The 24,339-nt window shown below is 42.0% G+C and overlaps 1 protein-coding gene and 1 non-coding gene across 8 annotated transcripts in view; both read right to left on the reverse strand.

Moving 5' to 3' along the window:
* The window catches only part of eef2k (eukaryotic elongation factor 2 kinase), a 63,544-nt gene that overhangs the window by 26,535 nt on the left and 12,670 nt on the right, over positions 1 to 24,339 (reverse strand). For 4 of the 7 annotated variants that reach the window (XM_041206258.1, XM_041206256.1, XM_041206259.1 and 1 more), the window contains 4 exons: positions 22,639 to 22,905; positions 18,414 to 18,461; positions 6,773 to 6,873; positions 2,189 to 2,249 (listed from right to left, as the gene is read on the reverse strand). In XM_041206258.1, the coding sequence (XP_041062192.1) occupies positions 2,189 to 2,249; positions 6,773 to 6,873; positions 18,414 to 18,461; positions 22,639 to 22,851 (423 nt within the window). In that variant the 5' untranslated portion in view covers positions 22,852 to 22,905. Of the gene's footprint in view, positions 1 to 2,188; positions 2,250 to 6,772; positions 6,874 to 18,413; positions 18,462 to 22,638; positions 22,906 to 23,975; positions 23,997 to 24,339 lie in introns of those variants that run through there. The other 3 variants (XM_041206262.1, XM_041206261.1, XM_041206260.1) reach the window with 2 other exon arrangements.
* Positions 23,612 to 23,715, reverse strand: LOC121288745. The gene has a single exon (XR_005945426.1). It is a non-coding gene; the product is annotated as a U6 spliceosomal RNA (small nuclear RNA).

Consider the following 24,339-nt stretch of genomic DNA (forward strand, 5'->3'; position numbering starts at 1 on the left):
GAACGCAGCTTCAACTTTAAGTGAGGACTTACTGTACATGACAGTACTTGCATGTGCTAAGTTTCATTAATGTTCACTCTGCAGCTTGATGGACAAACACTGCTTTTCTTCAGCTTATATCATAAACATATTTTCTGCCTTACAACTTGAATTTATACAGTGCCGATCATGATGTCACGATGTTCAAAGTACTTTAACGCCAACTAATACTTTTGAAGTGCAGGCACCATTGTAATGTAGGGAAATGAGGCAGTGAATTTGCAAACAGGAAGGCCTCACTATGACATCTCTGTTTTTTAGTGATGTTAGTTGAGGAATAAATATTGGCCATGATACCAGACAGAACTCTCCTGCTCTTCTTTGATAGTGCTCTGGGATCTTATTCATCCAAGACTACAGATGGGGCCATCATTTAACATCTTATCCAATTGGTGGCACCTCCAAAAATATTGTATTCCCTCTGTACTGACCTTCCAGCAATGCAGCAGTCCCTCAGTAGTGCAGAGGTGTCTCCCTTGATGTGCATACATTTCTGGAGTGGGCCTTAATCATATGACCTACTGACTTAGGTGTGAGCAAAAACTGAACAAGAAAATACATCTCTACATCTTCCAGATATACAATTGTTGCTTGACAGGTTACCGAGACACATGTTCTTTACTCTCTAGTGTTTACCAAGTTCAGGGTGTTAGGAACTAGAGATAGTTTAAGTAAGCTATATTTGTATTTGTGGATGTTAGGAATGAGCTTTAGCTTTAAGCTTAAGTTTAATTTGTGTTTCTGTATTGGCGTGTTAAGAAATGGGACAACTTGAGTTTTATTTCACTTTAAAAGTTGCCTGCAAGTCTGAAGGGTTTGTTTGTATAACTGCATTCTAATGAGGTTTTATGACTCGAACTAGAAAACTGGGCTGTTGCCTAGCAACAGGGGGCCCACAGACACGGGGGAAAAAAATAGCAGTTTTTTTAGTTTAGTTGAAACCAGGAGCCAGCAGAAGATGGACGCAACTGAGGGAACTGCTGAGACCAGATTTCCCAAAAGTACAGAAAGGTCCCAAAGCCAAGGAGTGGGACAGAAAGGGGACCCAAGTCAGCCTTCTAGTCAAACGAAACCACCAGAAATCTGGAAAAGATCCTGTTGAGTGAAATTAAGAATGAGGAGCAGAGGAAGGCTTCAAGTTTAAAGAGAGAAAGCTGTGGGACGCAGAGTTAAAGCAAAATAGGCTTGTGAGAAGCCAGAAGCTTCAAGGAGACAGCAAAAGATTGATGACTCCTTACTATAGGCATGTGAAGCAGTGGTGTTCTGTTGGCATGGCTGAGCATCTGAGCAAGAGTGCATGGAAAGCAAAGCTTGAATGCACGTGGCGATCCAAGGAAGAGGAACATTGGAAGGAGGGTTCAAAACCCTGGAGGTGGACCCTTGTGGAAAGCATCAGAGAGAAAGCGTCGTTTGGTAGAAGATTCTAAAGCGAGTTCTTCAAGAATGGAGATTGGAAACCCTCATGTGAAAGACAGAGTTCGGTGACACCAGTTGGCTCACAGTATGCCGAACATCTGGGCTAATTTGATGAGGTTTCCATAACATCCATTTGGGGTGGCATCTATCACTTGGTTTCAGAATGTGGTGTGTCTGACCACAGGTTGCCTTTGGTTTACATGGACTGTGTACTTAATGTGAACATGAGAGCATAAGGTAACTTTCGTAACTTGTGTCATCCTTACGAATCTGTATATTTCTATAAAGGTATAATTGTGGGTGAAGGAGTATTGCAATATAGTACATATTTTCTTGTTTAATAAATGCTTTATTATTTTGTTAAAAGTTCATCAGCTGAATCCTGTGACTCTGTTCAGCAGCCACCCTCCACATTTCTAAACAAAAAATAAAAGTTAGGATCTATCAAGCCAGGTTATACCCTGGGATCTGACTTGTCCAATAGTAACATCAGCTGGGATCATAACAAGGGATAGGTAAAGAGCTTCTGCATAGCAGAGTGATTAAACTTTTCTAACCCAGCTGAGAACTGGCTATGGCAATAACCTGAGAGCATGCTTCTTGCCTACATTCCGACTGGATTAATGGTACAGTATGCAGATTGAAGGCAGGCAAAATGCCTAATTTCAAGATTCAAAACAACAGTTGCTGTGTGAAATAGTATAAAAATATTTTACAATAATGGTGGTATTACCTGTTTTGCCATTTTCATGAATACTTCATCTTCTACCCATTTTCCTGAAATAGCATTGTACCTATTAACACAGAAAAATCAAGGGAGGGGGATTATTTGAATTCTGAATCATTTCTCTACAACCACCTGTTCCTTTCCCCACACTAAGGGTGGGACATCACTGGTACATTAGTGGCTAGCACATAGCAGCAGAGAACATGGGAAAGCAGTTTTCACTCCCTTCAGGAAGCTCACTTCCTTTACAGGTCAAGTGAATTAAACTCATCCAATTGGGATCAGCAAACCCCAAAGAAAATACAAAGAAAACTTGCGTTTACATAGCACCTTTTAGGGTCTCTTGAGGTATAGTCACTCTGTAATGTAGAAAAGCCAAGTCAATCCTTGGGACCATCTAGTTAGCTGTAAAATTCAACAAATGGAACTTTTATGTTGCCAGAAGTGGCTCTGATAAAGAATCCAATCATATCTTTGACACTGAGGTATTGGATGCTCCCATAACTAACTGAATCTCATGTTTCCTACATTGAGGATTTTCCCACACTATCCAATATTTCTATATGATGGCGTAACTAATTTTCGCCAGTTCCATAACTGATTTAGGCTAAGGACTGCTCCACAAATGCTCAGCTCGTTTCTCAAGCTAGGCTTCCCTACACTCCACCTGACTTTCTCAAGATCTTAGCAACTGACCTTGAATTTATGGACCTTTCCTCTTTTATGGTTTCTCTCAACAGGAAGCCTGGTAAGGTGACCCTTGATGTGCTTCCTGTCCAGGGAGTGGCCAGTAGAACTGCCAATTAAACCAGCTGATAGCTTCTGAAGGTTAGACTCCTACCAGTCAACCCCATGTTGTGTAAATGGAACATAGCTTCTTGCTCCATAATATCTATGAATGCCCACTGGAAAGGTCTGAAACAAGACAGCAAATTATCTATTGTCTTAGATTGCTATGGATAACAGTTTCAATGTCTTGATTGCACCCATCTCTCTATCAAGTGTCAGAAAAATGCTAGACTTGTGAACATAAAAATCCAGAAACTGGTTGGTATCAGGAACATATTACAGCTTAATCCAAAATGTAGGTGAAATAGCTAATAATTCTCAGCCATAGAGGTGCTCTTAGATGTCATTAATAGGCAGATTAAGATTGGCCATGGTAGATATCTGGGATCAAGCTGTCTGCCAACATAGACCAGGAAATACTGAAGGAATAGAGGGGGGCAAAATTACAGAAGATACACCTTAAATTCAGAAATGTATTTTATTCTGCAGTTTTCTCAATAGTTCAGTGATAATAGGCACAACCTGATGTGAGGATGAGCCATCCAAACCAGAAGTTCCTAGGTACGGCACTGATCAGTGTTAAGTTAACTGATCTCAGTTTAGCCAGATGTTGGGAGTGCTACAATTGGCCTGAGTGTTTCTAGGCTGGAAAGGAAAAGCAAGCAATGTTCCTAACTTGCTATTCAGTGACTCCCAATTGGGAAGGGCACGTGTGTTGGATGTCAGACGAGAAAAGGATCAAGCTTTGCTGTGATGTCCTTCATGAATCACCTATTGACATTCACTGTCCAAGTGCAGACATATGGTCATTTAGGTATAATACTGGAGAAAATAAAGTAATCACTTCAGGGGAGGAAGAGGAAAAAAAAAAAGTTTTTAATCTAAATTTTCTAATAAAACTGTAATCCCTCCCGAAAAAAAATCTATTATTTGCAGGCCAGATTTTCAACCTGAGAAAGCAACAGCTGCTACCAAAACAAAAATCCAGGCTCACCCCCTACTCAAATCTACCCTCTATGACACTATATACGGCCAGAACATTTTGCTGTTTAATTTTACCCACTGTTCAGGGAACTTGGCTGCGTAGCACATCCCATAACCCCATGAGCAAAGTGAGAATAGTGAGGTTGCCTTTTTGACAACCAGGTCCATAGATTATTTTCTCACATTAAAGTTTTTAAAATATTTTACAACAATGTTTATTGGAACTTCTTTCTATTTCCAGTAGAAACTGACTGGTCTATTTCTGGCTTATGCATAAGGAAAAAAATGTTAATAGCCACCACATACTTTACTCTGCAACAGATCTCATTACCACTGCTGTGATGCTGTGTGACAACAATATGCTGGTGTTATTCATTAAAAGCACAAAGTTATTACTAATTGCTTTAATTAAAGGATGTACCCTCAGATATAAACATGATTGTTCAGTTCTCAAGGGCTTCCCATGAACTGCAGAATTGTAGGTTTGGTTAAGCTGGCTAAAAGCCAAGTTCAGTAATAAATCTAGAACGTACTGTGCTGCTGTAGCTTCATAATAGTCAGCTCGTGTTACTGATGCATGTTTATAATATTCCTATTTAAAGATTGCCTTCTCACACAGGACTTTTCAGCCCAGTTTTTGATCAGCAAAGAGGTCCAAGCAAGGTTTTAAGTAGCAGAGGAACTTCAAATATACTAAAATACTAAACAAGCCCAACGCAAACTGGAGGAACAACACCTCATCTTCTGACTAGGCACTTTACAGTCATCCGGACTGAATATTGAATTCAACAACTTTAGGTCGTGAGCTCCCTCCCCCATCCCCACCCCCTTTCTGTTTCCCCCTTCCTTTTCTCTTTTTTTTTTCCAATAAATTATATAGATTTTCCTTTTCCCACCTATTTCCATTATAAAAGGAGAAAAAAAAAATTATTTTATTTTTTTTTTTTACATCTTTTATGCTCTCCCCACCCCCACTAGAGCTATACCTTGAGTGCCCTACCATCCATTCTTAATTAGCACATTCGTTTAGATAATATCACCAACTTTAACTTTAACACCTATGTGTTCTTTTGTATTATTGTTGTTGACATCTTTTGATGATCTGCTTCTATCACTGCTTGTTTGTCCCTACAACCACACCCCCACTCCACCTCCCACTCTCTCTCTCGCTCCGCCCCCCACACACACCTTAAACCAGCTTATATTTCAACTCTTTCTTGGACTCAAACTCAAGTTCTGTCGAAGGGTCATGAGGACTCGAAACGTCAACTCTTTTCTTCTCTGCCGATGCTGCCAGACCTGCTGAGTTTTTCCAGGTAATTCTGTTTTTGTTTTTGTTTAGGAAATAAATGTGTTAGCTGAAACTCCTTTAATAGTTTAGTGTACAAAAATTTATGAAAATTAGTTAATTTCTAGTAGAAGATTTCTTTCTCTTCTGAAAACATCAAGACTTCAGAAAGGGTGCAGAGGAGATTTACTAGAGCAGAGAAGTTTAAGGAGAGATTTAATAGAGCTGTTCAAAATCATGAAGGGTTTTGACAGAGTAGATATGAAGAATCTGCTTCCACCGGCAGAAAGGTCAGTAACCATTGGACATGGATTTAAAATAATTAGCAAAAATAGCCAGGTGGGGGGAGAAAAAAGGAGGAAAATTATATTAGCATGCAATGCTTTGTTATTATTTGGAATGCACTGCCTGGCAAGGCGGTGGAAGTAGATTCCGTAGTTACTTTCAAAAGGGAATTAGAGGAATACTTGAAAATGAGAACAAAACTGCAGGGTTACGGGGAAAGAGCAGCGGGTGGATTGAATAGCTCTTTCAGAGAACTGGTACAGAATCTTCACAGTATGATTCTGTAATGGCTACGATCCATCCTGGGGTACAGTTTCACAAGTCTGTCTGGCTCTGGCACTTTGACCCAAATGATCATTTTTCTAGCCTATACAGTAAGCTTGTAGGTTACTGAGACGTGAAGGGCATCACATCTTAATCTGTTGCTGGCCTCACCCACCTCACTTTCCAGCAGAGGTCACTGGGTAGTGATCAGAAAATCCTGCTTGATGTTTCCACTCCCGAGCTAAACAACTGTAGTATCCCAAACACTGTTCGATAAGGAAAACAGCTACCCTAGCACAAAAACCCACAGTCCTAGTCTCTATGACACTGCTCTACATAAACAGTAGAAGTCCTTATATAGCCATGATTAGTTTGTGGAAGCATTTATAAATTAGCGAGGTGACACTTCTTTCAATCCTCAAACAAAGTGCGTGACTAAATCCACACAAATCTGTTTTTGAAAGGAAACTGCTTGGGAGAATACTTCCTAAGATAAAAGCAAAAAACTGCGGATGCTGGAAATCCAAAACAAAAACAAAAATAAAAATACCTGGTTGGTTGACGTCAAACCACTTCAGGAGAGATGCTTATCATCTCAAACGATATATTAATCCTCCTCTACTTAAAACAATACTGGGTCCAAGGATGAACAAAGACTTTGCCCTTTGTATAGGAAATTCCTTCACTTTTTTGCTTGATTTCAGTAAAGCAGTTGAGAAATGCTATGGGCATGAACACACTGAATTTATGTTTTGGCATAGCTCAATGGTACAACACCTTGAACAACATTTCGAAAAAATACTTAGGCAGGCTTCCTGTTGATCCTCAGATTCAACAGAACCTAATTCTGTTCTCAATCGTGGTTACTGTACATTAAATTCTGTTATTCACAGGAGTATCATTTTATTTTTACATTTGAGACACATACTTCAGACTCACAGGAATCAAAAGATGGAACTAAAACTACAAGAAATATAGACCTGTAACGAGTTGCTGGCTCGGTCTCAATTTCTTCCAGATGGAATTCTGCCCAAGGATCAGGTATGTGTTTGGCTTTTTCCAATGCATGTCGCCAAGCATCCTGCGAAACAGATGAAACAACTCAGTTTCCTTATCAAAGGTGTGGAGCCAACTCTGCATTTAATTCATATAAGTATTCTACATAGGCTACTCTGGTTAGACCAATTTTGCATTTGTAAATCAATGATCTATATCAAAGCCATAGAAGGCAACCAAGCCAATTGCTCCAATGGAATGTAATGGCTTGGTATAAGGGCTCACTTTAAAAAGAAAGAGGCAAAAGCCCAATAATAGCATGGTGTTAAAAAGCAAATGTACTCCATGAATATTCATGAATCTATATTAATATATTTACAATGGTCTAATCATGCTCCTTTGTCTTATATAAAAGCAAAAAACTGTGGATGCTGGAAATCCAAAACAAAAATAAATATACTGGAAAAACTCAGCAGGTCTGCGGAGAGGAACACAGTTAACGTTTCGAGTCCTTCTGACTCTCCAACAGAACTAAGGAAAAATAGAAAAGAGGTGAAATATAAGCTGGTTTAAGGGGGGGTAGGACAGGTAGAGCTGGATAGAGGGCCAGTGATAGGTGGAGATAGCCAAAAGATGTCATAGACAAAAAGACAAAGGGGTGTTGAATGTGGCGATATTATCTAAAGAATGTGCTAATAGGTGACATTAAGGCTAGAAAGCAGGACAAGCAAGGTACAGATAGCCCTAGTCCGGGGGGGGGATTGAAATAGGCTAAAACGTAGAGATAAAACAATGGATGGAAATAAATTTAAAAATAATGGAAATAGGTGGGAAAAGAAAAATCTATATAAATTATTGGAAAAAAGGGGGATCGAAAAGGGGGTGGGGATGGAGGAGAGAGTTCATGATCTAAAATTGTTGAACTCAATATTCAGTCCGGAAGGCTGTAAAGTGCCTAGTCGGAAGATGAGGTGCTGTTCCTCCAGTTTGCGTTGAGCTTCACTGGAACATTGCAGCAGGCGAAGGACGGACATGTGGGCATGAGAGCAGGATGGAGTGTTGAAATGGCAAGCGACAGGGAGGTCTGGGTCATGCTTGCGGACAGATCGAAGGTGTTCGCAAAGCGGTCACCCAGTCTGCGTTTGGTCTCTCCAATGTAGAGGAAACCGCATCGGGAGCAGTGAATGCAGTAGACTAAACTGAGGGAAGTGCAAGTGCAATGCTGCTTCACTTGAAAGGAGTGTTTGGGCCCTTGGATGGTGAGAAGAGGGGAAGTAAAGGGGCAGGTGTTGCACCTTCTGCGGTTGCATGAGAAGGTGCCGTGGGAGGGGGTTGAGGTGTGGGGGGTGATGGAGGAGGGAACCAGGGTGTCCCGGAGGGAACGATCCCTGTGGAATGCCGCGCGCGGGGGTGGGGGGGTTGGTTGTGTGTGTGTGTGTGTGAAGGGAAGATGGGTTTGGTGGTGGCATCATGTTAGAGTTGGCGGAGGATGATCCTTTGAATATCACCCCCAGTGGGGTGATAAGTGAGGACAAGGGGGACTCTATCACGGTTCTTGGAGGGAGAGGAAGGTGTGAGGGCGGATGTGCGGGAGATGGGCCAGACACGGTTGAGGGCCCAGTCAACCATGAGTGGAAAATCTTGGTTAAGGAAGAAGGAAGACATGTCAGAGGAACTGTTTTTGAAAGTGGCTTCATCAGGACAGATGCGACAGAGGCGAAGGAACTGAGAGAATGGGATGGAGTCCTTACAGGAAGCGGGGTGTGAGGAGCTGTAGTCGAGGTAACTGTGGGAATCGGTAGGCTTGTAATGAATATTGGTGGACAGTCTATCACCGGAAATTGAGACAGAGAGGACAAGGAAGGGAAGGGAAGTGTCAGAGATGGACCATGTGAAAATGATGGAGGAGTGGAAATTGGAAGCAAAATTAATAAATTTTTCCAGGTCCAGATGAGAGCATGAAGCAGCACCGAAGCAATCATCAATGTACCGGAGAAAGAGTTGTGGAAGGAGGCCTGAGTAGGACAGGAACAAGGAATGTTCCACATACCCCATAAAGAGACAGGCATAACTGGGGCCCTTGCGGGTACCCATGGCCACCTTTTATTTGGAGGAAGTGAGAGGAGTTTAAGGAGAAGTTGTTCAGTGACAGAACAAGTTCAGCCAGACGGAGGAGTAGTGGTGGATGGGGATTGTTCGGGCCTCTGTTCGAGGAAGAATCGGAGAGCCATCAGACCATCCTGGTGGGGAATGGAGGTGTAGAGGGATTGGGATTGGACGTCTATGGTGAAGAGGAAACGGTTGGGGCCAGGGAACTGGAAATTGTTGATATGATGTGGGGCATCAGAGGAATCATGGACGTAGGTGGAAGGGACTGGACAAGGGGAAAGAGTATGGAGTCAAGATTGCAAGAAATGAGTTCCGTGGGGCAGGAACAGGCTGTCACGACTGGTCTGCCAGGACAGTCCTGTTTGTGGATTTTAGGTAGGAGGTAGACAGGGCTGTCCGGTTTTGGAGACTATGAGGTTGGAAACTGTGGAAGGAAGATCTCCAGAGGAGATGAGGTCAGTAACTGTCCTGGAAACAATGGCTTGATGTTCAGTGGTGGGGCCATGGTCCAGGGGGAGGTAGGAGGAAGTGTCTGCGAGTTGACGCGCAGCCTCCGCGAGGTAGAGGTCAGTGCGCCAGACCTGCATGGGCCCCTCATATGCCTTGTCTCTTTTTGAGGTATGTGGAACATTCCTTGTTCCAGTCCTACTCCGGCCCCCTCCCACAACTGTTTCTCCGGTACATCGATGATTACTTCGGTGCTGCTTCATGCTCTTATCTGGACCTGGAAAAATTTATTAATTTTGCTTCCAATTTCCACCCCTCCATCATTTTCACATGGTCCATCTCTGACACTTCCCTTCCCTTCCTTGACCCCTCTGTCTCAATTTCTGGTGATGGACTGTCCACCAATATTCATTACAAGCCTACCTCCCACAGCTACCTTGACTACACCCGCTTCCTGTAAGGACTCCATCCCATTCTCTCAGTTCCTTTGCCTCCGTTGCATCTGTTCTGATGATGCCGCTTTCAAAAACAGTTCCCCTGATATGTCTTCCTTCTTCCTTAACCGAGGTTTTCCACCCACAGTGGTTAACAGGGCCCTCAAACGTGTCTGGCCGATCTCCTGAGCATCCGCCCTCACGCCTTCTCCTCCCTCCCAGAACCCCTTGTCCTCACTTATCACCCCACCAGCCTCCGCATTCAAAGGATCATCCTCCGCCATTTCCGCCAACTCCAGCATGATGCCACCACCAAACACATCTTCCCTTCACCACCCCCCCCGGCGGCATTCCGCAGGAATCGTTTCCCGCGGGACACCCTGGTCCACTCCTCCATCACCCCCTACACCTCAATCCCCTCCCACAGCACCTTCCCATGCAACCGCAGAAGGTGCAACACGTGACCCTTTACTTCCCCTCTCCTCACTGTCCAAGGACCCAAACACTCCTTTCAAGCGAAGTAGCATTTCACTTGCACTTCCCTCAATTTAGTCTACTGCATTCGCTGCTCCCGATGCGGTTTCCTCTACATTGGAGAGACCAAATGCAGACTGGGTGGCTGCTTTGCGGAACACCTTTGGTCTGTCCGCAAGCATGACCCAGACCTCGTCACTTGCCATTTCAACACTCCACCCTGCTCTCATGCCCACATGTCCGTCCTTCGCCTGCTGCAATGTTCCAGAGAAGCTCAACGCAAACTGGAGGAACAGCACCTCATCTTCCGACTAGGCACTTTACAGCCTTCCGGACTGAATATTGAGTTCAACAATTTTAGATCATGAGCTCTCTCCTCCATCCCCACCCCCTTTCCGATACCCCTTTTTTCCAATAATTTATATAGATTTTTCTTTTCCCACCTATTTCCATTATTTTTAAATGTATTTCCATCCATTGTTTTATCTCTACCTTTCAGCCTATTTCGATCCCTTTCCCCCCCCCCACCCCAGCCCCCACTAGGGCTATCTGTACCTTGCTCATCCTGCTTTCTAGCCTTAATGTCACCTATTAGCACATTCCTTAGATAATATCATCACCTTCAACACCTCTTTGTCCTTTTGTCTATCTCCACCTATCACTGGCCCTCTATCCAGCTCTACCTGTACCCCCTCCCCCTAAACCAGCTTATAATTCACCTCTTTTCTATTTTTCCTTAGCTCTGTTGAAGAGTCATACAGACTCGAAACATTAACTGTGTTCCTCTCCACAGATGCTGTCAGACCTGCTGAGTTTTTCCAGGTATTTTTATTCTCCTTTGTCTTATGTTCTTATATACACACACACACACACAATTCATTCTCTGGCTGCAGTGCAACAAGAAACTTAAAATGGAACTTGAGACGATTAAGTGTTAAAAAGAAAACATTATTTCAACTTTCTCCAAACTGAATTTCAGAATTCATCTTATAAAGCACAATATTAGTTGAAATAGTAAAAGGTTAGTGTCTGGATAATTTTTTCATTTATCAGTTTCCACTGCTGTATTTTATGAAAAGGAGAGAAACTCTGAACTCTTACAAGAAGAGTCCAGATAATTTTACCATTAAAGGAATGGTATAATGGAAATGAATTTGCTTCTCATATTTGTATGAGCAGTGCAAAAAGAATCTGTATTTTTTTAGATATCTCATATGTCTGCTACTCCAAACTATTTTATCCATTCAACCAGTCATAAAAATAAGTACAACAGACAAGTCAATAATTACCAGAGCCCTTTTGCACTCTGATAAAAGCTCTTTCAAATACAGAAATGGAAAGTTTCCACAGAACCAGTACATTATCTTTTATAAATCCAGTTCACTGACCCCAAAAAGTTGTGCAAGCTTCTGGTGCGTTGCTTTCATGCAGTGAGCATTCAGGCACATTCCTAATTAGGTGCAATATTTGCTTTTGTATGTTAGTTTGCAGCACAGTTGATTTTAATCACAATAAGAAAGTAGCACCAGATAACCAGCCAAGGGCAGAGTTCTGATGAAAGTTCATCAACCTGAAACGTTAACTTTGTTTCTCGGTCCACAGATGCTGCCTGACCTGCTGAGTATTTCCAGCATTTTCTGTTTTTGTTACTAAAAAGACTGGCTCTGCAAATACCAAACATGTAGATAGAGCATCCAAAGCACCTTTTTGTGGCACTTTATCCACTTACTTGGAGACATGGCAGCGAAATATGTTCTGGATCGCTTTGATTATCTGAGCTGATCTCTGCTGCACTTCAGATCAACCCAACAACAAACAACACTGCTCTAAACATGCTTGCAAAAGAGATCAGGTAATCATTCAAATAGGATATTTGTTAAAGTTCATAATTGTTGAAATAGCAGGTTGCTTTTATATTTCTTATAAGACTGAATTGTCAAGTTATGATTTTTTGAAAATCTTAGTCTTTTATTTGTTGTAATTTTAACAATTTCAATTGAAACTTTACTTGAACATTTTCTGCTCAGCTTAAGCTCTAGTGTCATGGGAAAATAGCTAGCCAATATGGAAAATTAAACAATGAAAAAATTAAAATACATCAATACATAATTCAACCTCGGGGAACAATACAAGGGGACTATATATAGAAAAAATTGAACTAATAGATTCTGTTGTTGGAATCTACATATAGCCAAGTTGGGAGAATTTGATATAAGCAGGAAGCATCATGGGTGAATGCCTTTAGGATGTCCCAAAGAGTTTTGTGAGCAAACAGGCTCGAGTGAGACCTCAAAGCAAGAAACTGTAACCATATGAAAATACTCAGCAGGTCTAGCAGCATCTGTGGAGAGAGAAACCAAGTTAACATTTCAGGTCGATCACCCTCGATTACCCTTCTTCAATCTGACGAAGGGTCATCAACCTGAAAAGTCAATTCTCTCTCTCTCTACAGATGCTACCGGACCTGCTGAGTATTTCCAGTATCAATAGTATTTTTCTGTTTTACCATATGAAATGGATAAGGTCAGAGCAAGAGAAGCAAAGACAATACCAGAGAAGGTAGACACAGGAGAAGACATGACTGTCTCTGGTTAATAACAATGGAGCTTTAAGCAGAAAAAGAGAAAGAAAGAAATAGCCTTAAATGTCCTCAGAACTTCCCAAAGAGCTTTACAGCTGATAGAGTACTTTTTGAAGTGTAACCACTGTTGTCATGACAGAAATGTAGCAGCTAATTTGCATACAGCAAATACCCTCAAAGAGCAACGAGATAAATAATCAGAGAATCTGTTTTTGTGATGTTGGTTGAGAGTTAAGTATCGGCCAGGACACTGGGGAGAACTCCCCCATTCTTCTTTGAATAGTGCCATAGGATCTAGTGCCATCCAGCTGAGGGGGCAGATGGAATCTCAATTTAACATCTCATCTAGAAGGCAGCACCTCTGGCAATGCAGCACCCCCTCAGAACTGCACTGAAGTGTTAGTTTAGATTAGGGGCTCAAATTCTGGATTCAAGAACTTCTGAAAGGCAAGAGCACTACCAATGTGTTACAGAATGAAGACCAGGAACCAGAGACAAAAATCAGGGTAACCTGAAAGTCTGGCAGGAAAAAGAGTGATGTGAATGAAAGGAACAAAAGTAGGTGAAAGGAAACAGTGTCAGAGCAGCAGGTGGCATAGGACAGCATTACCTATGGAATTTTAATTGCTTTGAAGTGAGATTTTTTTTGTAGATTGTGTAGTCTTCCCCCATTGGTTATGACTCCCTTTCACAACAACAACAACTTATATTTACATAGCATCTTTAACGCAATGAAATGTTCCGAGGTGCTTCACAAGAGCATTATAAAATAAAGTATGCCACCAAGCCACACAAGGGGATATTAGGTCAGATGACCAAAAGCTTGGAGTGAGAATTCCAAAGCTTGGGGCCTAGGCAAGACCTCCACCAATGGTGAAGAAATTATAATTGGGAATGCACAAGAGGCCAGATTTAAAGGAATGCAGATATCAGGAGGTGGTGGAGTTGGGGGAGATTACAAAGATAGGGAGGAGTGAGGCCATGGAGGGATTTGAAAACAGGGATGAAAATATTGAAGTCTTGGCATTGCTTGATCATGAGCCAACGTAGATCTGCAAGCATAGGAGTGATAGGGGAACAGGACTTGGTACAAGTTAAGACACAGGCCACTGAGCTTTGGATGACCTCAAGTTTGTGGTAGGTAGAATGTGGAAGATCAGCCAGGAGTGCATTGGAATAGTCGAATCTAAGAGGTAACAAAGGGCATGAATTAGGGTTTTAGCACCAGGTGAACGTAAACAGTGGCGAAGTCAGGTGATACTACAGGGGTAGAAATAGGCAGTCTTAGAGATGGCACGAATATGAGGTCAGATGCACATCTCAGAACCAGGTAGGATACCAAGGTTGCAAACAAATTGGCTTAATCTCACTGTTCCCAAGGAGAGGGATGGAGTTGGTAGCTAAGGAATGGAGTTCAGAGCAGGGACCGAAAACAATAGCTTCAGTATTCCCAATGTTTAACTGGAGGAATTTCCGGTGCTCCAGTACAGGATGGCAGATAAGCAGTATGATAATTTAGCAACAGTGGACGAGTCCAGAGAGGTGGTGGTGAGGTAGAGCTGGACGTTGTCAGCACATATGTGAAAACTAACACTGCATCTTCACCCTTTTTAAAAAAAAAATCAATCATGGGCCCTGGGCATCACTGGCTAGGCCAGCATTTATTGCCCATCCCTAATTGCCCTCGAGAAGGTGGTGCTGAGTTGCCTTCTTGAACTGCTGCAGTCCATGTGGTTTAGGTACACCCACAGTGTTGTTAGGGAGGGAGTTGCAGGATTTTGACCCAGCAACAGTGAAGGAACGGTGATATATTTCTAAGTAAGGGTGGTGTGTGGCTTGGAGGGGAACTTCCAGGTGGTGGTGTTCCCATGTGTTTGCTGCCCTTGTCCTTCTAGATGATAGTGATCGTGGGTCTGGAAAGTGCTGTCTAAGAAGCTTTGGTGAGTTCCTGCAGTACATTTTGTAGATGGTACAGACTATTGCCACTACGCACCATTGGTGGAGGAAATGGATGGGGTGCCAATAAAGCAGGGTCTTTTTTTTCCTGGATGGTATCAAGCTTCTTGAGTGTTGTTGGAGTTGCACTCATCCAGGCAAGTGAAGAGTACTCCATCACACTCCTGACTTTTGCCATATAGATAGTGGACAGGCTTTGGAGAGTCAGGAGGTGAGTTACTCACTGCAGGATTCCTAGTTTCTGACCTGTTTTTGTAGCCACGATACTTATATGACTAGTCCAATTCAGTTTCTGGTTAATGGTAACTCCCAGGATGTTGATAGTAGGGGATTCAGCAATAGTAATGCCATTGAATGTCATGGGGAGATGGTTAGATTCTCTCATTGGAGATGGTCATTGCCTGGCACTTGTGTGGCACAAAATGTTACTTGCCATTTGTCAGCTCAAGCCTGGATATTGTCCAGGTCTTGCTGCATTTGGACATGGACTGCTTCAGCATCTGAGGAGTCACAAATTGTGCTGAACATTGTGCAATCATCAGTGAACATCCCCACTTCTTATGATGGGAGGAAGGTCATTGCTGAAGCAGCTGAAGATGGTTGTGCCGAGGACACTATCCTGAGGAACTCCTGCAGTGATATCCTGGAACTGAAATGATTGACCTCCAACAACCACAACCATCTTCCTTTGTGCTAGATATGACTCCAATCAGTGGAGAGCTTTCCCCTAATTCCCATTGACTCCAGTTTAGCTAGAGCTCCTTGATGCTATACCGGTCAAATGTTGCCTTGATGTCAAGGGCAGTCACTTTCACCTCACCTCTGGAGTTCAGTTCTTTTCTCCATGTTTGAACCAAGGATGTAATAAGGTCTGAGCTGAGTGATCCTGGCGGAATCTAAACTGAGTGTCAGTGAGCAGTTTATTGCTAAGCAAGTGCCGCTTCACAGCACTATCGATGACCCCTTCCATCACCTTACTGATGATTGAGGGTAGACTGATGGGGTGGTAATTGGCTGGGTTGCATTGGTCCTGCTTTTTGTGTACAGGACATACCTGGGCAATTTTCCACATTGCTGTGTAGATGCTGCTGCTGTAGCTATACTGGAACAGCTTGGCTAGGGGCGTGACAAGTTCTGGAGCACAAGTCTTCAATACTATTGCTAGAATACTGTCAGGGCCCACAGTCTTTGCAGTATCCAGTGCCTTCAGCCATTTCTTGATATCACGTGGACTGAATCGAATTAGCTAAAGCCTGGCATCTGTGATGCTGGGGATCGAGGAGGCCGAGATGGATCATCCACTTGGCACTTCTGGCTGAAGATTGTTTACAAATGCTTCAGCCTTAGCTTTTGCACTGAGGTGCTGGGCTCCCCCATCATTGAGGACCCTCCTCCTCCAGTTAGTTGTTTAATTGTCCACCACCATTCACGACTGAATGTGGCAGGACTGCAGAGCTTAGATTTGATCCGTTGGTTGTGGGATAACTTAGCTCTGTTTATCACATGTTGCTTACACTGTTTGGCACACAAGTAGCCCTGTGGTGTAGCTTCAGCAGGTTGACATCTTATTTTCAGGTATGCCCAGTGCTGCTCCTGGCATGTCCTCCTGCACTCTTTATTGGACCAGGGTTGATCCTCTGGCTTGGTGGTAATGGTAGAGTGGGAGATATGCCGACATTGAAGTCCCCCACCCAGAGTATATTCTGCACCTTTGGGGGGCGGGGGCGGGGGGGGGGGGGGGGGGGGAGAGAGAGAAGAGGAGAAGAGGTTTCCTTGCCCATGTTTGACCTGATGGCCTGAGACTTCATGGGGTCCGGAGTCAATGTGGAGGACTCCCAGGGCAACTCCCTCCTGTCTGCATACCACTGTGCCAGCACTTCTGCTGAGTCTTTCCTGCAATTTTTTTTTTTATAAATTCACTCACAGAATGTTGGCATCGCTAGAAATGTTAGCATTTATTGCTCATTCCTAACTACCTTTGACAAAGTGGTGGGGAGCCACCTTCTTGAACCACTGCAGTCCCTGTTGTGTAGATACTACCAGGATTTTGACCCAGTGACAATGAAGAAATGCTTTGAGTTTGCAGAACTCACTCTGCAAAAAAAAACGGTGAATTTGGCACCACAGGCACTGGATAATAATGCAGGACTGTTACTAGATATAAATAGGTCATTAGACCCTCAACTGCCTGCTGCAAAACACTGTGATGTAGTAAAACTTTAGATTAACTCCTCTGCCTCACTCTTTTAAACTCTCCAAAATGATTAAATGGAACTGCATATCTGGCCATGAATAACTAGATTGAATAGCCAGAGAACTACACTAAACGTACACTGTGCTGCTATCTCAGGGTTTTTCAAAAGACACTGAAAACAATCTTGTGCTTTCTACTTCTGCTTTTATCGTACACACCAGAGTTCATCCATTCCAATTTTTTTTGCTCTTCCTTCTCCCCCCACCACCACCCCCACATATCCTAAATGCATCAACTCTGACCACAGTACAGATCCCCTGGCACCAGTACACTGCTCACTCTTTATCCATGAGCCTATAAAGCAAGTGACAATCACAAAGACATCACTGTTTTCAAGACCTCACTCTGTTCTTTACTCCATGTCCATTTAAATTTTCTCCAGGCAGGCAAAAGGAGGAAGGATGGTGATCAGGAATAGGAAAATTGCTCTGAATTTAAAGAGGGGGTGGGGAGACAGGCAACAATATTCTTCAAAAGAAATCTCTAATTTCACCTCGAGGACAGTTAATAAGACTGCTGAAAGTGGTATGTTATGTCAACCTATTTTGTTTTTAAATAGCCAGACTAAAAGTAAAGCCACAGTTGGCTTCTACTGCATTCTGGATCCATCATGCTCTGAGTATCATTGGCACCATTTCAAATAAAGAAGTACAGCACATCCTTCACACTGACGTATCATTTACATTGCTGTTAACATTCAAACCTATTGGTGACCTTTGATTGCACTTTGTGGTGTGAGTGAATTCACGAAACACAGTCCCACTCGAGTTTCTGCTTGTCTACCACACCCAAAATACATACAGTAAATGCTGGCTTCAGACAAGGTTTATAAAAATATTTAACTGCTGCAAACAGTTGTTGTTACGACTAAGAGGCAATTATCTTTTAATTGACAAAGTATGTTAAATCAGGAACTAGTTATAGGTGATGTCGAGTTTGGATTTCAAATCCTGAAGACAATAACAACTTGTATTTATATAGCAACTTTTAAACACAGTAAAACATCCCACAGAGCAATAAATAAAATTTACACCAAGCCACATAAGGTGACATTAGAACAGGTAATAAAAACTTAGTCAAAGTGGGAGGTTTTAAATAGAATCGTAAAGGAGGAGAGAAATTGAGGTTTAAGTCTGTGGAAGGAAGGAAAGACTCGAGAGAAGTAAGGAGCTCTAGTGTTCAGCTCCAGGAAAAGAATGAGATGAGTCTTGATTCAATCACGATAAGAGTGGAGAGCAGAATTAAATGAATCACTAAAAGAAAATTTACAAGGACGTGCAGGAAAACATACACCACATGATAAACAAATCTGGAGCAGGACAGCGTATCTGCAGAATTCGCAGTGAAATGACTACAGATTTATGACCTACCCGACCTCGGTCAGTTATTGAGCCAAACTTAGGAGGGGTCTGGTGATTCTAAAGAATACATGAAAGATAATTTAGAAATCAAAAATTTACTTAAAAAGATTACAGGCAATTCTTACTTGAAACAAAAGCATTGCTAGTCAGTGCTATCTTTGACTTAGTTACAATATCTCATTATGTTTCTGATTATGAGAAAGGCCCCATCTATATCTCTACTTCATTCAGCCAATACTATAAAAAGATTATTCTTGTTCATAAATTATCCTGGACGAAAGTTAATTGATTGTTTACTGGACAAACTGCTACGATTTGGTCAAGCTACCTTTTTGAGCTCATATTGATTAAAAAAATACAAATATAAAAACTGATAAATGTTTCAGTATTTTTAAAACATTCTTATATTTTAGGATTAAAATGGGGCACGTTTATTTTTTTCATCTCAGTTTTAAGATTTGAAATCTTCTGTTTCTGGCAATTTGGGTGATTTCTGTGCTGGTTCATCTTTGTTTACAGACCTTGGTCTTTCTCATCTCTCTAGAACAGATACCTAAAAGTCTTATGTAATCCCTGAGACAACAATCAACTGACATAAACATGACAGATGTGTGCATCAATAAAACTTCCCTAATGCAGCAACATACAAGCTGCAAAATAGGAAGTCAAAGCTGCAGAGATTAAATTGTCACCAGTTGATATTGGTGCAGATTGAGTGCAGATAGTGTACAAACAAAATACCACTATTTAGAGGCTGCCCAATAAACAGTATTATTGCAAGAACACAGCATTATTCTAATACCCCTAAAATAATCAGCTGCTGAGAAACAAAGGAAACATGCCATTGTATTTTAAAATACATAGGCAATTGTTTCTTAAAAATAACCAGTGTGAAAAATAAGAGCAAGTTCCATTTGACAACATGGATCCTTATTCATTTTGTTTACAATTTGAGGAAAACAAACAGAAATCCTCTTATATTTTTAAAGCAGCAGATGGACCCTCTCACTGCTGTGTTTCTGAAAAAACAAGATGTCTAAGAGGTCGAACTACCAGCAAACTTACCCACTTGTTTTCACATAATACACATTCTCTGCCCCAAGTCCTCAAACCCATAACAAACTGATCAGGGTGCATGCAGATTGAAATCCCACTACGTGATATCAGTAACAAAAGCTAAAATTCCTTTGAAAAATGAAATTCCTTTGCTACTGACTTACTAATTTATTTCAAATGTGTTGAGGTCTTTTTAAAAATCAGCAAACAAAGGAGTTTCATACTGAAAAGCAAAATACTGCAGATGCCGGAAATCTGAAACAATATCAAAAAATAGCTGGAAAAACTCAGCAGGTCTGACAGCATCTGCGGAGAGGAACACAATTAATGTTTCAAGTCCGTATATTCTGATGAAGAGTTATACGGACTCGAAACGTTAACTGTGTTCCTCCCCACAGATGCTGTCAGACCTGCTGAGTTTTTCCAGCTATTTTTGTTTTTGAGTTTCATGCTGATATGTTTTTTCATAATATCCAAGGATACAGTAAGACTAAATCCCACCAAGCATGCCATCAATTCCAATAAAGCAACTATTATAATTTTTCTTTATTCTTTCATGGGATGCGGACATCGCTGACAAGGTCCTTGAACCAAGTGGTTTGCTCGGTCACTTCTGAGGGCAGTTAAGAATCAACCACTTTGCTGTGGGTCTGGATCACATGTAGGCTAGACCAAGCGAGGATGGCAGATTTCCTTCCCTAAAAGACATTAGTGAACCAGCTGGGTTTTTGCAACAATCAATGATGGTTATCTTGGTCACATTACTGAAACTAGCTTTATAGTTATTGGCAAATACTGCGGATGCTGGAAATCTGAAACAAAAACAAAAAATGCTGGAAAAACTCAGCAGGTCTGACAGCATCTGTGGAGACAGAGAGACAGACGTAACGTTGAGTCTGTATGACTCTTCTTCAGATATAAAGGGAGGTAGAGATGTGGTGAAATATATACTGATTAAAGGGGGTGGAACTGGTGAAGTTGGATAGAAGGCCAGCAATAGGTGGAGGCAAAGGAGAGATGGCAAAGATGTCATAAACATAAGGTCAAAGAGTTAATGGTAGTGGTACTGGCTAAATGAGGTGCTAATGGTGACATTAAGAAAGCAAAATGTGATAATGGCCAGACCACAGTAAGCGCACTGGAAAGTGACAGACGGCCCTAGTGGGGGTGGGGTGGGGGGAGGGGACAGTGATGGGAAGAAAGATCGAAAATAGGCTAAAAGCTGGGGATAAAACAATGAATGAGGATGGAAATAAATTTTAAAAATAATAATGAAAATAAGTGGGGGAAAAAAATTAATGAAAATTAAAAAAAATAAAAATGAATATGGAAAAAAGGGAGATGAAAAGGGAGGGTGGGGATGGAGGAGACAGTTCATAGTCTGAAGTTGTTGAACTCAATATTCAGTCCAGAAGGCTGCAAAAGGGCCTAATCAGAAGATGAGGTGCTGTTCCTCCAGTTTGCGTTGAGCTTCACTGGAAAATTGCAGCAGGCCAAGGATGGACATGTGGGCATGAGAGCAGAATGATGTGTTGAAATGGCAAGCGACAGGAAGGTCTGGGTCATGCTTGCAAAGCGGTCACCCAGTCTGCATTTGGTCTCTCCAATGTAGAGGAGACCGCATTGGGAGCAGCGAATGCAGTAGACCAAATTGGGGGAAGTGCAAGTGAAACGCTGCTTCACTTGAAAGGAGTATTTTGGCCCTTGGACAGTGAGGAGGAGGGGGAAGTAAAGGGGCAGGTGTTGCACCTTCTGCAATTGCATGGGAAGGTGCTATGGGAGGGAGTTGAGGGTGATGGAGGAGTGGGCCAGGGTGTCCGGGAGGGAATGGGGTGGTGAAGGGAAGATGTATTTGGTGGTGGCATCATGCTGGAGTTGGTGGAAATGATGGAGGATGATCCTTTGAATGCGGAGACTGGTGGGGTGAAAAGTGAGGACAAAGGGGACCCTATCATGGTTCTGGGAGAGAGAAGAAGGTGTGAGGACAGAGGTGCGGGAGATGGATTGGACACAGTTGTGGGCCCTGTCAACCACCGTGGATGGGAAACCTCGGTTAAGGAAGAAGGAAGGCATTGAGAAGCACTGTTTTGGAAAGTGGCATCATCAGGACAGATGCGATGGAGGCGAAGAAACTGAGAGAATGGGATGGAGTCCTTTCAGGAGTCAGGGTGTGAGGAGCTGTAGTCGAGGTAGCTGTGGGAGTTGGTGGGCTTGTAATGAATATTGGTGGACAGTCGATCACCAGAAATTGAGACAGAAAGGTCAAGGAAGGGAAGGGAAGTGTCAATGATGGACCATGTGAAAGCGATGAAAATTGGAAGCAAAATTGATAAGTTTTTCCAGGTCCAGGCGAGAGAATGAAGCAGCACCGAAACAGTCATCGATGTACCAAAAAAAGAGTTGTGGGAGGGGGCCTGAGTAGGACTGGAACAAGGAATGTTCCACATACCCCATAAAAACAGGCATAACTGGAGCCCATGCAGGTACCCATAGCCACACCTTTTATCCAGCTTTACCGGTTCCACCTCCTTTAATCAGTATATATTTCACCACATCTCTACCCCCCTTTAGATCTTAAGAAGAGTCATATGGACTCAAAACGTTATCTCTGTCTCTCTCTCTCTGCACAGATGCTGTCAGCTCTGCTGAATTTTTCCTGCATTTTTTTTGTTTTTGTTTATATTTATTGGTTTGTTTACTGAATTTAAATTCCACGAGCTGCTGTGGCGGGATTAGAATCTATGTCCTCAGAGCAATAGTTTAGGCCTCTGGATTGCTAGTCCAGTGACATTGCCATTATGCCACTGTCTCCTCCAATTATTGCTAGATTAAGCTGTAAGCATCTAAACCTGGATATAAAGCTCATTAAAATGAATGTTCTCTGACCTTTGCAATCTCAAGGAAACATAGTGACCATCATGTGTGGTGGATGCAACGAAGTCTGGAGTTTTATATATAAAAAATTGCAAATGCTACATCACTAAAGCACATTTGCTACAATAAATGAAAGCATGGCTGTTTCAAGTAGTATAAGCATTTGCAAATGCTTGTAGGCTCTCATTTACTGCAGTAAATACTGGTTAACATCACAAACAATGTTTGTTAGTAATCATGCATGTAATGCACCAGTCAAGGTTGAGGAGAAAAAAGACAAAAATGAAGAATCAACAGGTCATACCTTAACGTTAAAAGGTTTTTTAGGGGAGCTGGAGGTTTCACAAAATTTGTTCTTCATGAAGTTGTGGTTGCAGATCTTTCTTGGTTTATTAAGGTCATCATAATCTGTAATGGAGCAAATAAGGTACTGTTCGTCATCATCACTATCCTCTCTTGAGTCTCTATTTCCGATGCCAACTCCTTCTATGTCAAAGATCAGATCGTCCTCTGCCATGCTGAAATGTTAATACCCTCAGGCTTAGGGCTTTGCTTTGCAAAGTAGGTTCACCTGTAAAAAGTAAACAAGTTGTCGCATCATCTGTTTTTGACTCCGTTGATTTTGCTGTATCCTGGACTTGTAAAAAAAAATATGGAAACTAGAAAGTCCAATGTTAGGTGTAATAATTTTCCTTAAAGGTTTCAGTGAGTGCTTGTTTTTTTTTTAAAATAGTTTGCATGATTTATATATTTTCTGTTCATTTCTGGTTCTTTGAAGGAAGTCACAAAACATTTACACGTACTCTTTTTCAAATCACAGTCCAACCACACAGGCATATTAAATTCATACCAGATCCATCTGTTAATGTAACAACTCCCCTCCTCCGTTTACTCCTTTATTTTTACCTCCCCTTTCATGCAGCTCTCTATCACACAGTCTATTCCTCCTAGGATGGCAGGGCAGTCCAGATTGCTGAATAGTCAAAAATTGTCAACTGGCCAGTGAGGTTCGGTGACAGCTGGCACAAGTCAGCTGTCACATACGTGACTGAGGAGGTAAAGAGGTGGAACTATAAATCGATGAAGTACATTAAGAACCTAGTGATGCTGCAACATGAAGTGCCCCAAATAGAAAGCACGTACTCAATTATATGCATGTGGACATCGTTGGTGACTCTGCGCTGTGCGTGCACTGAGAACCACATTTGCAACAAAGCACCTTGACACTGAACATTTCTGCTAGCCCTGGGAATGATCAGCAGGCAGTGATTTTTTTTTTTAATATGGAACGCTTCATGAATTTGCGTGTCATCCTTGTGCAGGGGCCATGCTAATCTTCTCTGTATCGTTCCAATTTTAATATATGTGCTACCAAGTGCACCAAAAGACTAACCAAATTAACAAGCAGCACAAGAGACTGAGTACACGTATATACTTTATAATGTAAGCCAGCTGCTCCTCAAATGCTGCAAACTAAGTGATTTCCACAGCTTTACCACAACATTCCTACAGCACAGTAATGAAGGCATTTGCTGCTGTGGAATCGAACTCTCAGACATCAGATTCTACATGAAAGACACTCATTAATGAAAATCTTTCAAATCTTCACATTCAAACTTAATTTAATTCATAGAATCATACCATAGAGGCCACCATTTGGCCCATCCTCCTGCATTGGTTCTTTGACAGCTATTCAGTTAGGCCCACTGCACCCACTGTTTCCCCAAAACCCTTCAAATTTCCTCTCTCCAAGTACAGATATCCCTCATTTAGCACTCCAAATGTGTGTTGAGAAATGGTTTGCCAAATAAAAAACCACATTGTCATAAGAAAGTATGTAAATAAGGGTGGGTCACATTAATGATCTGTAATTTTTAGATTAAAAACCTATTTTTGTGTGTTAATTTAAAGTATTTAATACAGAACGCTTATGTAGCACAGCTAGGTGCCCAATTTTCAATGAATGTTAAATAAAATGTTAAATAAGCATAAACAACACACCATT

The sequence above is a fragment of the Carcharodon carcharias genome, chromosome 15, assembly GCF_017639515.1.
Source record: "Carcharodon carcharias isolate sCarCar2 chromosome 15, sCarCar2.pri, whole genome shotgun sequence".
Classification (NCBI taxonomy): domain Eukaryota; kingdom Metazoa; phylum Chordata; class Chondrichthyes; order Lamniformes; family Lamnidae; genus Carcharodon; species Carcharodon carcharias.